Consider the following 14,886-nt stretch of genomic DNA (forward strand, 5'->3'; position numbering starts at 1 on the left):
GTGGCCCCTAACCCCTACACTAATACCTAAACCTCACCTCGAGTTACTAGGTGGGCTTACCATAGAGATATAAATACCTATCTAGTGTGAGAGCATTATAGCTAGGTTCTCTATCGCTCTCTCTCTCTCAAAGGGGCCCTGATAGCACAACAATTCTGAAGTGTATCATAAAGTGTGAAAAGGTTAGCATTTTGCATAGGTATCAGTGCACTTTGCGATAAACTGCCTATTACTATAAAACACACCCCCTTTCCTATCGTATGCGATATTTTTCGCATTTTGAAAAATCCAGGCCTGAGTACAAACTCATTCACTTCACCAACTAATCTGTTTTATAGCTATTATCAAAATACTCCTGCAGCAAGAAAATCCACTGCTCTGCTAGCAGAACTCTATAGAATCCAAAGAGATAATACAAATGTCTATGACAGCATTGTAATTGAAGCAAACCAAAGTATCATCACCACTAAAGTTATAGAACTATGCAAGAAATACAAACTCAAGCTAAAGATGCTAAAACATCCATAACATCAGTGAAAAAAATAAAATATAACTTTTAAAGTATATGCAACTTCTTTTTTTAAAATTGCTCTATTTTATACTCTATGTAGAGGGACTAAGAAATACAAAAAATAAAAATAAACACAAAATAAAGGAAAGAGAGTGAAAGAAAGTATACAGAACACCACTTGGGCACCTATCTCTTTCACCTGTACCCCTAGTAATATTAATTTTTTTGCTCTAAAAAGCGTGGTACCAAGGTATCTATATGGATGAGAACATGAGATAGTGATCAGAAAGTCTAATGAGTTTCGTCAATTTTCACTATGTCTCGCATTAAGGCTCCTGGCAAACAGTACATTTCCCTGGGCAGGATGTATGTTTAGAAGATGGGCCTCTCTTTACCATATAGAAGAGAACCATCAACAACAATAACCTTCCTCCTTCTGTACTGTAGTCTGATCTACTTCTGTGTTTGGAGAATGAATCGAGATTTTCCTTCCATGATTCAAGTTCTGCATCTAAAATGATGGGAACTCTGTGTACTGCCAGTAGTGATTATCTTCTAGTTTCCATGTACCTTAGTAGAAATGTCTTCCTGTTTTTCTTCCTAGGGCAGGTCAAATTAAATCACTTCAATTGTAAATCTGCACATGTGGGTATATTTGCAACTGCCTTTGTGACCTTCTTTATGTTAGGAAGACAAAATGAATAAGACTTCCATAATTCAACAAAGGAGTTTCCTGTGAGTCAGGAGTGTGAAAGTTCCATTGGTAGATCATTGTGTGTGGATACATCATGTGTTTGAAGAGCTTAGATAGGCCTAGATCTTTCAAAATATCACATGTGATAGGAAGGGGGGCGTGTTCTATGGTAATAACCTATTTATTGTAAGGGGGAGAGAGAGAGAGAGAGAAAGATAGAGCAAGTACCTATCTACAAGGCCCTTGTAGTAGTTAGATATTTATGCTATTATAGGAGGCCCACCTAGTAACCTGAAGTGAGGTTTAAGTAGTAGTGTAGGGGTTAGGGGCCCACTTTTACATACAAAGTGAGACGTACGAACAGAACAATGCACTCTTGTGAAGATTTGATGTCTTTTGGAATGAAGAAACTCACACAACGATGAGATTTGTACAATGTTCTCTCAACCTAGCTTGATGGACTCTTTACCTGGGTAAAAGTGGCCCCTAACCCCTACACTACTACTAAACCTCACCTCGAGTTATTAGGTGGGCCACCTATAGTAGCATAACTAGCTTCTCTCCTCTCTCCTTCCCTCTCCCCTCCCACATCTCAGGCCCTTCCTCCACTCCCCTCCCACATCTCAGGCCCTTCCCAGCCTAAAAATGCCCAAAAAGGAATTTGTGAAAAAATCACAAATTGCGTTATGGGCATATCGCACAGCTTAATGCTATTGAAAAAGGTGTAGTTATTTTTGGCATTAAAACTGCAATATCATGCGTTATGGCTTCACGAAGCCAGCCCACTTTTACAAAATTCCCACCCCCAACTCCTCCCCAATCCCTTCTCTTTTAAAAATTTGTATTGCACCATGCGTTATGGTGCTTTTCACATGTGTTAATGCATTTTTCGCATGCGAAAATGCCATAACGCGAGTTGGAAAATGACCCTATTAGTTTGTTATAGACCAATGTTCCCTAACCCTTTCAAGCCCAAGGCACACCTATATTAACAAAAATGTGTGTGGAACACAAAAGTCCACCAGGCAGGCAGTGCAACTTGAAGAGGACTTATATAGCCAAAAGAAGAACTATGGAATCAATGAAAGCCCCTACCATTCTCTCTTCCAAATTTTAAAACAAGGAGAGAGGGGGGAGAGACACACATGAACCCATCACAATGGACCATCTCCCTTTATACTGTAAGGGAGATATCAACTCAGTGCCATAGTAGAAGAGATTTGGTGAGAGAGGTAATGGTGGTGGGGCTGCTTGGCAACAGTGATCATAACATGATCAAATTTAAACTAATAACTGGAAGGAGGACAATAAGTAAATCTGCAGCTCTAACACTAAACTTTCAAAAGGGAAACTTTGATAAAATGAGGAAAATAGTTAGAAAAAAACTGATAGGTGCAGCTGCAAAGGTTAAAAGTGTTCAACAGGCATGGACATTGTTTAAAAATACAATCCTAGAGGCGCAGTCCATATGTATTCCACACATTAAGAAAGGTGGAAGGAAGGCAAAACGATTACCGTCATGGTTAAAAGGTGAGGTAAAAGAGGCTATTTTAGCCAAAAAAACATCCTTCAAAAATTGGAAGAAGGATCCATCTGAAGAAAATAGGATAAAACATAATCATTGTCAAGTTAAGTGTAAAACATTGATAAGACAGGCGAAGAGAGAATTTGAATAGAAGTTGGCCACAGAGGCAAAAACTCATAATAAAAACTTTTTAAAATATATCCGAAGCAAGAAATCTGTGAGGGAGTTGTAGGACCAATAGATGACCAAGGGGTTAAAGGGACTCTTAGGGAAGATAAGGCCATTGCAGAAAGACAAAATGAATTCTTTGCTTCCATGTTTACTAATGAGGATATTGGGGAGATACCAGTTCCGGAGATGGTTTTCAGGGGTGATGAGTCAGACGAACTGAATAAAATCACTGTGAATCAGGAAGATGTAGTAGGCCAGATTGACAAACTAAGGAATAGCAAATCACCTGGACCAGATGGTATATATCCTAGGGTACTGAAGGAACTCAAAAATGAAATTTCTGATCTATTAGTTACAATTTGTAACCTATCATTAAAATCATCAATTGTACCTGAAGACTGGAGGGTGGCCAATGTAACCCTAATATTTAAAAAAGGCTCCAGGGGTACCTATAGACCAGTGAGCTTGACTTCAATGTGGGAAAAATAGTGGAAACTATTCTAAAGATCAAAATCGTAGAGCATATAGAAAGACATGGTTTAATGGAACACAGTCAACATGGATTTACCCGAGGGAAGTCTTGCCTAACAAATCTGCTTCATTTTTTTTGAAGTGTTTAATAAACATGTGAATAAAGGTGAACCGGTAGATGTAGTGTATTTGGATTTTCAGACAGTGTTTGACAAAGTCCCTCATGAGAGGCTTCTATGAAAACTAAAAAGTCATGGGATAGGGGACGATGTCCTTTCGTGGATTACAAACTGGTTAAAAGACAGGAAACAGAGAGTAGGATTAAATGGTCAATTTTCTCAGTGGAAAAGGGTAAACAGTGGAGTGCCTGAGGGATCTGTACTTGGACCGGTGCTTTTCAAAATATATATATATATATATATATATATATATATATATATATATATAAATGATCTGGAAAGGAATTCCCCCAGTGCCCTGATTGGATAGTCAGTAACAACTACTTTGAATATTGATCATATTTATTCTTCCTGATGGTATTTTTTTTTCTGTTCAGACGCTGTAGAACATGATTCACTGTGGAGGAGATATTATGAGCCTTTTATGCAGTCCTGAAGAGTCATTTGAAATCTAAGTTAACTTAGAAAATAGCCACTGCTATTACTAGCAACAATAGCATGGGATAGACTTAGTTTTTGGGTACTTGCCAGGTTCTTATGGCCTGGATTGGCCACTGTCGGAGACAGGATGTTGGGCTTGATTGTCCCTTGGTCTGACCCAGTATGGCATGTTCTTATGTTCTTACTAATTATTTCCCCCAAAGCATGACCCTTTTATATTAAAATGCAACTGTGTCGGGACATTACGATTAAGTACTGTAGTGTCTGTCTATTATGCAAGCCTGAGATTTTACATACTTATTTGAAAAATGTACAAAAGAATATATGGAAATATTTATAGATTTAGATCATGAATATAACTGAAGTTTCTGGAGGGTCTGTGGATTCGGTAACATGTGGTTTGAGAGCCCCTTTTTTAAATTTAAATTGAAAGTCATTCCAAGAAAGTTTGGAATAATTTCTATCTATACTTGCATTCTACGAGTAGCTGTGTTAATTGGTACAAAATAAATACTTTCTGACCAAAAACATTGAATCAGAAGCTACTGACCACTCATCTGCTGATCCATGAGTCCATGAATTGAACCCTGAACTTCAGAGATAAAGACAGTTCAAGAAGTGAAGTGTGTACATCTGCAGGATGCAGCAACAAAAAGACAGAAATAACAGACAGCCAGTAAGTGCACTCACCCTTGTCAGATTACAAAGACTCCAGGGACCAGAAATAGAATGCACAACACTGAAAATAGTGGCTATTTATACAAATGTTTAAAAGTAAGTTGATAGCTTATAAATAGTTTGGGTTTTTCTGCTCATGGAGGATTTATATAAATCATTTTCTGCTTAAAGTGTTATGCGAAGAGCAGGTTCTCAGGATGGCCTCTCTTTTTGAGTCATGATAGTAAATAGAAAAAGAGGAGAGCGTCTGGCCAAGTGGCAGTGCCAAGTGCGACGACCTGGAATCTATTCCCAGTTTAGCTCTCCCCCCTCCTCAGTTGGGTCAGGGCTGGGAATTCTGGTCACATGGCTGGCTCTGGCGCTTCAAGTTTCCCCCTCCTGGTCAAGCCACACAGCAATTGGGCCAACTATCGGGAATGCTGGGACCCCCATGCAAGGGGGAGGAGGGCCAGCAGGTGGGAATATCAGGAGGAGCCAGGTAATGCTCAGAAGATCATGAAATCTGACCTGTGACTTCAAACTGGAAGCAAGCAAACAAATACAATCTTACTGCATCACAAATAAGGAACTTCTTACAGACAACTGCACGCACTGCCGTACAGTTTCACTGGCTTACAAATCATGAGCTGACCCATATCATAGTGCTACATACTGCAATCCAAAGGAATCTATCATCTGTCAGGGTCAATTTGGAGGGGGGCTGATCAGGACTAGAGAGGGAGGAAAGCCAGCTACAACTACTGTGGCAGCCCCTACTGGCCAACAAGAGAAAGAAGCACATGCCCCGTGCTAAAGGAGGATCTTTGAGCCACCCATGCATCCTGTCTGGGGGGAAAAAGGAAGCCACAGAGTCTGCTGCAGGAGAAATATGGGGGGAAAGATAAAGCAAAAAAGCCATGGAAATTCTTAATTTTACCAAATATCTTATTACAATTTAATTTGACTGTCAAAGTGTTTGGTAATCTCCATTGTTTGATAATGAAATACGATCGCAGCTCATGTACAATATTTTTAGATAATGTGTATCCTGATCCAGTAAAAGGTTTTTGGAATCTGCCTGCAATCCCATGACTGGAATGTAATTTTCAACATTAAGTTGTGGTATATTCTATGTAAAATGTCTCTTTTTGCTGTTTGGAGAGAGGAGGTTAAGAGTTAAATCATTTTGGGCCATGCCTCACCAAGAAGGGCACAACGGGTGAGAGCACCTTGATAAGAAACAAGCAGCACATTACTGATCGTGGAGTAAGAATCACCCCCTGAGTTCTTCTAGTGTGGTTGGTGCTGATTTCTTACATTGTTCTCATGAAGCCTGCAGGATCTCAGTAGCACTGGTATCCTGTGTTCTTGGTGGGAATGGGGGCTGATCAGGATTGTTAATTTTCAGGACTAAAATGTCAGCATGAGAACATATGGGCCGAAACCCATGGGCCCATGCCTCCAGTTTTTTTTAAATTACCTACCAACACCTCTGGTTATTCCCTAACTAGGACCAGTTTTCTAGTCTTGGCTATAACAAGGCACCGTAGTCCAGAAAATTAGACCAGCAGCACTTGATAACTGTAAACGTAAAGGTGTGGGGCAGATTATAGAGTCGGAACTGCAACAGGAGGATTTTTATTGCAAGAAAAGCAGGGCCCTGCTCGCCTAAATCCGCCCAAATCCGGGCGGATTTAGGCGAGCAGGGCCCTGCGCGCCGGTAAGCCTATTTTACATAGGTCTATCGGCGCGCGCAGAGCCCCGGGACTCGCGTAAGTCCCGGGGTTTTCGGAGGGGGCGTGTCGGGGGGCGGGCCCGAACCGCGCGGCATTTTCGGGGCGTGTCGGGAGCGTTCCGGGGGCGGGCCCGGGGGTGTGGCTACGGCCCAGGGCGGCCCGGGGGCGTGGCCGCGCCCTCCGGACCCGCCCCCAGATCGCGTCCCGGTGCGCTAGCGGCCTGCTGGCGCGCGGGGATTTACTTCTCCCTCCGGGAGGCGTAAATCCCCCAACAAAGGTAAGGGGGGGGGTTTAGACAGGGCCGGGCGGGTGGGTTAGGTAGGGGAAGGTGAGAGGAGGGCAAAAGAAAGTTCCCTCCGAGGCCGCTCCGATTTCGGAGCGGCCTCGGAGGGAACGGGGGTAGGCTGCGCGGCTCGGCGCGCACCGGCTATACGAAATCGATAGCCTTGCGCGCGCCGATCCCGGATTTCAGCGGCAACGCACGTATCTACTGAAATCCAGCGTACTTTTGTTGGCGCCTGGAGCGCCAGCAAAAGTACGCCTATTCGCAGTTTTTGAAAATCTACCATTGAATTCTTCCATAATATGAGCAGAATTCTGAAGTATAAAGCATGTGTTCACCCATAAATCTCCCCCCACCATCACCACCAAAAAAACCCCTCTGGTTTCTGTCCTATTAATTATTCTGAAATACTGGACCTGATTTACTAAGCTTTATTCCCTTAGACAAAGAATGAGAAAAAAAGCCTTCATAAATCAGTCTCCCAGGAGAATCTTGCTCCAAGTAGGTGCAAGGTTTTCCACCAGAAGGTATTGGTAAGGAACATAAGGGGAAGAATATACACAGGTGCACAATAAAGACCAAAACAACTTTTGCAAATCTTCCCTCTGTCCTGCCCTCCAGAAAGAAATTGTGAGTATCTTGATGGCAGAATTAGATTTGCATTTGTGATACATAAGGTTCCACAAAAATTTCAATGTTCATGCAAAACCACACAATTTATATTGTTCTGCAAAGAAAAAGATCCACAAAAACATGAGACAAGCAGGCCCCAGCCAATACCCTGAATCAATGACTGAGTGATGGGACCCAGGTTTGCTGCTCTTTATTTATCAGATTAACCGCCTCTCCCAAGTAACTACAAACGGTGTACAAAGGGTTCTCATTGGGGAACCTCATCCAGCATTAGGGGGGAAGTAAGTTGGCCTAAGCACAAAGGGGCGGATTTTAAGAGCCCTGCTCGCCGGTGCGCCTATGTTCAATAGGCCTACCGGCGCGCGCAGAGCCCCGGGACTCGCGTAAGTCCCGGGGTTTTCTGAGGGGGGCGTGTCGGGGGCGTGTCGGGGGCGGGGCCGAGCGGCGCGCCGTTTTCGGGGCGGGACGCGGCGTTTCGGGGGCAAGCCCGGAGGCGTGGTTTCGGCCCGGGGCGGTCCGGGGCCGTGGCCGCACCCTCCGGAACCGGCCCGGGGCGGTCCGGGGGTGTGGCCACGCCCTCCGGAACTGCCCCCGGGTCGTGTCTAGGCGCGCCAGCGGCCCGCTGGCACGCGGGGATTTACTTCTCCCTCTGGGAGGCGTAAATCCCCCAACAAAGGTAGGGGGGGGGTTTAGACAGGGCCGGGGGGGTGGGTTAGGTAGAGGAAGGGAGGGGAAGGTGAGGGAAGGGCGTTAGCGAATTCCCTCCGAGGCCGCTCCGATTTCGGAGTGGCCTTGGAGGGAACGGAGGTAGGCTGCGCGGCTCGGCGTGCGCCGGCTACACGAAATCGGTAGCCTTGCGCACGCCGATCCAGGATTTGTGCGGCTACGCGCGTATCTACTATAATCCCGCGTACTTTTGTTGGCACCTGGAGCACCAACAAAAGTACGCCAACGCGCCGTTTTTGAAAATCTACCCCAAAGCCAAAATGGAACAGGCCAAAGAGTTTATACCCTCATGGTGATTAGCCTATTCAAAGTCGAACAGTGACATTGGAGAACACCAGTTGGCTGGGGTGGGTCATACCACTGTGTGAGGGGTGGGATCCAGATTACCCTTTATCAAGGTGCACAGACTGCTCCTCCCCGTTTTCTCCTCACTCTTGCTGGCAAGTCATTCCATTCTCCCTAATTGTTGATTGGTAATTTACATTTTTGCAACTGGGGGAGAACCAGAGCTCATTTACATCACTTTTGAATGACCCGTTATCTGTTTGTTGGGAGAGGAAAGGCTAGCAGTCAGCAAGAGGAGATGTTGCATCAAAGCCTGGCTTTAACAGGGGAAGGATGGCGTAGTGTGGTCACTACTGGGAGTTTGGGTATTCTGCACTGGGTTGTAGTGAAGAATGGTTCTCTTGAAGAGAGTCCATCAGCATTGAAGTAATCTCATCTTAGTCTGACTTTTCTCACTCCAAATGACATCAAATCTTCACTGAGGTACTGTGCTGTACACTGTACTGTGCTGTTCATATGTCTCACTCTGCATGTAAAACTGTCCCTAAAATACTACCATCAAACCCTCACCTCAAGTAACTAGCCGGCCCTCCTATAGATAGAAATAGTTGACTACTATGTGTGCCCCACTGTGCCACCCCAGAGGTTCTCTCTCCTCCCCCCCCCCCCCAAAAACAAAAACCAAACAACCAGAATTTGCAATATTTATCACAAATTATATTATAGCCATTTTGGGCTTAATGCCTGCAAAAAAAGTGTAGTTATTTCTATCATGCAATAGTGTGCATTAGGCTATTGCACAGTGAGATAATGCCCCTCATTTTCTTTAATCCCACCCCTTAAAATAAATTTGCCAAATTTGCACACACGCTGCAATAAATATCACATGCATTATGGCATTATCACGGGCATTTATGCCATAATGCACTTTGATGAATGACCCTGTCAGCTTCCTCTTCCCCATAAGAGTTCAAAACCATTCAGATTGTACACATAGAGGTAATTTAGGACTACATGCATAAGGGTCATCTTTCCAAATTCCTTTTCGTGTTGTGTGAAACTGCCAGTTCATATCCCTGTGAAAGTGATGCACCCTGTTACTAGAACAGAGAATGATGCCTGAAACTTCAGCAGCAATAAGGTTATAAAGCAAGGCATAGTACTGCATTATCAGAAACAAAGAAAAAAGTAACAGAAGAGTATCTGAAAAGATGGTAGAAGCTCCTGCGGCACTAGCAATGATAGTCAGTGATAGCAATTAATGGTCTTATACCCAGCATGACACCATTTGGTATGGTAGTGGCTGTGCTAGAGCTACATCTAAACTGCTGTGGTTGGTGGGGTGCTTGCATTTTTAAAGGATAGCTAGTACCTTTGTTGGGAATATTATGACAGAGGTGACAGTTATCATGGTGGTTGGGACCACTTGGTTTTGAAAACAATTTGCTGTTGGTGTTGGCCATAACACTGGAGGTATAAAGTCTTAGCAATTGCCATTGAGCCAGTGGTTGTAGACTAAGAGGCTCCCTAAGCAAATAAACAGTTCAGTCACCTATAAATGTGGTAGGGACAACATCATATTATTCTCTTTAGGACTCCGAGAATATAATTGTTAAAATGGAACAGAGTTTCTGAGAAGTAGGAAGCAACGGCAGCAACTGTCCTGCTGAAAGCAGTAGCTACAGTAGATCACTGTGCACACCGTTGACTGTCAAATGATATGGCATGAGGTAACTGTTCAAGTTGTGCCTTATCTCTTTGTATATAACAATGTACCTTATTTGACTTTCTCAATAGAGATTTAAAAAAAATACTCTAATTCTTCACAGTGTGAGGATGAGTTGCTGCTTATATAACATGGAGTACCTAATAGTTTTCCTGGGCACACCCCAGGAGATGTTAGTGATAAAAAATGGAATCTCCTCTAATGTGTGCATATAGTAGTTTCCTCTATACCACACAATATGAAGGGTTGTATATTGAGAAATGTCACATATGTGCCTCAATCTTTGAGGGGCTCTATCATACAGAGACAGCCCCACACCATTATCCCATACATCTTGCAAGCTAATACAAAGAAGCTTACTACATGACCTTCAATGGATTCTCCCAAGGAGGGAAAACATCCAACCTTGAGGATACTCTGGAGTCCCCACTAGAAGAAGATACAGATTTGGCTGTGCACAACTAGATGGCTCTGCCACTCTGCTAAGTAAACTAATCATAGCTTATGTGAGATTTTTTGCAACAGGAAGAGTGATGGAGTGCTGGACAAACAGCGACGGCTGCATGGATAAGAGCAATCTCCCTAGCAAAAGTAAATAACAGGAATCTCAAGGGCTGTAGAAATATTGGGCCAGATCTTAAAATCTATGCGCGGGTGTAGATTTGTTCGCACAACTCGGCGCGAACAAATCTACGCCCGATTTTATAACATGCGCGCGCTGCCACACACATGTTATAAAATCCGGGCTCGGCGCGCACAAGGGGGTGCACACATGTGCACCTTGTGCGCGCCGAGCCCGAGGGGAGCCTGATGGCTTTCCCCGTTCCCTCCAAGGCCGCTCAGAAATCGGAGTGGCCTTGGAGGGAACTTTTTTCCTGCCCCCCCCTCCTCCACCTTCCCCTATCTAAGCCACCCCATCCCTAACTAAATCCCCCCCTACCTTTGCTCCAAATGTTATGCTTGCCCGCGCTGGCCAGCTGCCGGCGCGCCATGCCTTGGCACAGGCTGCTGTGCCGGAACACTCGACCCCACCCCCGAACCGCTGCCATGTCCCAGACCACCCCGGACCGCCGCCACACCCCAGGCCACACCCCTGGACCGTCCCTTTTCGAAGCCCTGGGACATACAGGCATCCCGGGGCTTGCGCGCGCCACCGAGCCTATGCAAAATAGGCTCGGCGCGTGCAGGGGTAGGTTTTTGGCGGTTACGCGCGTAACCCTTTGAAAATCTACCCAAATGAGAGCAATGTCCCCCTTATTCCTGGCTTTTTCAGGCCATTTTCAAATGGTACCATTTTGTGTATTGCCAATCTTTTCTTTACTTGGATATCATAAACAGAGAGAGAGGGGAAAAGGTCAGGGGACATTCTTAAAGAAAAAGGAAAAGAATTGCTGACTACAGGCACTGCAGTAAAACAAGACAAATCTAGTAATCAGAATTTTAACAAAAAGGGTCATTATTGAATTGAAAATAAACAAACACTTGGTTAGCATCTGGGAAAAGGCATTAAGACACTTTAGCTGTAAGCCTGTGAGCTGAAGCTATAAAAAAAAAAACCCAAACTTTAAACAAAGCAGAAATTAACACATTAAAACAAACAAGGGTCCATATTCAATGGCATTTACCCGGATAACTTATATGTTATCCAAGTAACCGACTTTTAAATATTTCCTCCACTTATCCAGCTGAGCTTTAGCTGGATGGTGAGTTATGAAACTAAAATTCAGCTGGATAACATAGGGGCATTCCATGGCATTCTGGGGTGGAGTTAAGTTAGCCAGATATTAGTTAGCCAGCTAAGCCAGTATTCAGAGTTAGCTGGATATCCTCTCCAGCTAGCTCTGGCTGTGCCATAGAATAGTCCTAAAGTTAGCTGAATAAAGTTTATCTGGCTATCATTAGGATAGTTGGGTATATTCAGCGGCAAACGTTTTTCCAGCTAACTTTACAAGCCAGCAAGCAGCTGAATATTGTCCCTATAAAGTCCACAACTGGAAAAAACAAAAAAAAAAAAACCAGTGAAGAAGATCCCCAGTTCTTTAAAGAATGAAGAATAGGTTCAAGAAGCTCAGATTTCAGATCCTAGCCCTTCCCACCGTAAAAACAATGTCACCAAAGCAACTATGACAAAACCAATCTATATGCACAAATGAAATAGAATGGCTGAAAGTTGTTCTATGCCTACCAAAGAGTGCATTAATAATACTTTAGATGATATATACTGAACCTTTCAAAAATGAAATACGCATAAATAACAAAGGTATTGGCAGAGCTCACTTGAAAGTGCAAGGGACCTTCCAGTGTACAATAGTAGTCACAGTAGCAGAACAACTGATATGAGATAAGCAGTCATTTCATAAAGCATCCTCTCTCATTGCATAGAAAGACAACCACTAGGGAAGGCTGACAGTGGAAATGAAAGTTGAACACATGCAAAAGAAACCACATGTGCAGCCCAAATGGATCAGGATAAAAAGTCCTGTTTAAGCAGTACTGCAAGTGAAATAAGTTTCATGGGGTAAACTGGTCAAACTGTGCTAAAGCAACTTGCGACAGTGCAATACACATAATTAAACGTGCACCTCTGTTTCTTTGCAGAAATAATAAAACACACTTTATCCTAAAGATTACACTTTATTTTCTCTGCTTCTCGGTAATTAGTGGCATGGCTGTCTATGTTATGTGTTATCTTTAGTTTTCTACGACAGGCACTGTAGAGAAACGGGGATGAAGAAAAGATTCTGAAATTGTGGGGGGAAAGTAGGGCATTTGGATCCGCGTACAGCTGTGGCTCTTACCTGTGTGACGCCTGCTAAGCAGCCTAGAGACCGAAGCACCTCTCTCCTCAGAAGACAGTTTTTGAAAACCTTGGTCAACAAAATACACAGGACTGTTGAGTCTGCTGGAGCTCACTTTGCTACCACCCTGATCATGATTGTCATTCTCTCCAATGACCCGTAATAAGTGATCTAAGAGAGTCCTCTTGTCATTCTGCTCCGTTTCTCTGCTCCTGTTGCTGCCCCACGCTGAGGAAGTGAGTAGCAGTAGGAAGATGATTAGCCGAGCATGGCATTTCCTTGATCCCTGCATCTCTCTCTGTCAGCCTGGAGAAGAGAGAGAGAGAGAGAGAGAGAGAAAGGGAGAGACATACAGTTACAGCAGCTAACTCCTGGCCATGCCAAACTCCAGGGCTTGCCCCATTACGTTGGCCAGGCACTCTGCCTCTCTTGAAAATAGTAGCCGAAAAAAGAAAATAATAAAGCTCTTTCTTGTAGAAAACTTCTTGGAGGGCGTTAGCCCGCTAACGATCGGATTCTGACATTCAAAAAGACAATCATTTGACAGCGACCCTGCTCTCTTCTCCTCCTCCTCAAACAGCTACAGTCCATCCAACTAGCCAGTGCGCCTCCTGGGGCACATTTATTCAAAGCCACTCATGACATGGCAATGACTCTCCACCCACCAGGCTGCTTTTCATTCCACACTCCTAGATCTCTTTAGGGCATATTTATAGCCTCAGATTTAATAAAAAAAAAAAAAAATAGGCATTAAGAAAGCACTAGGGATAATACCAGTCTTGCTTAGTTCGGGATTTAAACTTCTCTTTTCTAACATTGTCACCTGGTGCAGGCAAGCACTGCAGGAGCAGCATAAATCTGAGCTCCAAAGCTGTACACAGATCACTCGGACAGATAAGGACAGGGCAATCCCTTCTCTCTCTCCTCCCACTCAGAAAGTCATATTAAACTGCAGGCATGGATTAGTGGTAGTTGCTTCTTAGGTTATACTGACCTTGCTAAACTTGGAAAGCCTGAGTTTTATGTGATGCTTAGAAGTGAACACATACAATGCAAACGTTTTGGGGTTTTTTTTTTAAATCTAGTGTTTTGAATTTATCACTACACAAATATAAAGCACACTATATATATATAAAAAAATAGAAACAAAATCAGAATGTGAGACTTTACTTAGAAGGAAATTTAAAGGCACAGCCAGTTGCATGCAGTTTAGGACTACATGAAAAAAAAAATTGGTGTTATTACTACTTACAAATTAAGTTCTTCCTGTTACACCAGCTGGTCTGGGAAACTATATAAACATTATACAGGTGTGGCTGATATATCTTTTGCAGGCATTGCCTTACATTTAGTTCTGATAGTTTGTGTTTATTTTTAACACAATAAAAAACAAAAAAACAAACTTAAAAGTATGACTCGAAATGACTGATTTTGATTGATCAGGGAACTTACCTTGAACTCCAGTAGAAAACCTTTCTCGCTTCCGCAGTGTCCTTCCAAGTTATCCCAGCTTGTTTTATCCTTTTCAGAAGTGACAGCAGCAGGAGGTCTTGCCTCCTCAATATTGCTCTTACTTGAGTGTTGCTTTGACTTCCATACACCTGTCTTATATATACGTGTTCAGTATGTGCTCGTTCAATTGAATGCTATCGACTTTATGTGGGTGGTAGGCAATGAAGACATCTTCAGTAATTCATTCTCCGACTCACCCAAGGTTCTTCCTGGCACCCTCCCCCCTCCCCCGGTGGATCACAGTTGAGAAACATCAATTAAAGTGGCTCTGATCTATTTGCAATATTAGATTTCCCTGTAAATGAAGAGATGCCTGCTAATAAACCTGCTGGCTCAAGGAAAGATAATATTTGGGAACTTACTGAAATCCCTTTGCATGAGCTATTGAGAAAATGAATCTATGTATATATTCTTTCCTGCATCTCGTGTACATCAGGAGGCATCAGAAGCAGAAAAGAAGGATGCCATGATATTCAAAGAGAAATTCAAACTTACAGACACAAGATTAAAATGACTGTTGTGAGGCTGACTTTGTATT

The 14,886-nt window shown here is 43.3% G+C and overlaps 1 protein-coding gene across 2 annotated transcripts in view; it reads right to left on the reverse strand.

Annotated features, from left to right (window-relative positions):
- ALKAL1 (ALK and LTK ligand 1) overlaps positions 1–14,404 on the reverse strand; it is a 103,091-nt gene extending 88,687 nt beyond the window's left edge. The window contains exons 1-2 of one of the 2 annotated variants that reach the window (XM_029591266.1): positions 14,289–14,404; positions 12,837–13,142 (exon numbers count right to left, since the gene is read on the reverse strand). In XM_029591266.1, coding sequence (XP_029447126.1) covers positions 12,837–13,128 — 292 coding nt within the window. In that variant the 5' untranslated portion in view covers positions 13,129–13,142; positions 14,289–14,404. Of the gene's footprint in view, positions 1–12,836; positions 13,412–14,288 lie in introns of those variants that run through there. The other variant, XM_029591268.1, reaches the window with a different exon arrangement.
- Between the last annotated feature and the right edge of the window lie 482 nt (positions 14,405–14,886).

This window comes from Rhinatrema bivittatum, chromosome 2, assembly GCF_901001135.1.
Source record: "Rhinatrema bivittatum chromosome 2, aRhiBiv1.1, whole genome shotgun sequence".
Classification (NCBI taxonomy): Eukaryota; Metazoa; Chordata; class Amphibia; order Gymnophiona; family Rhinatrematidae; genus Rhinatrema; species Rhinatrema bivittatum.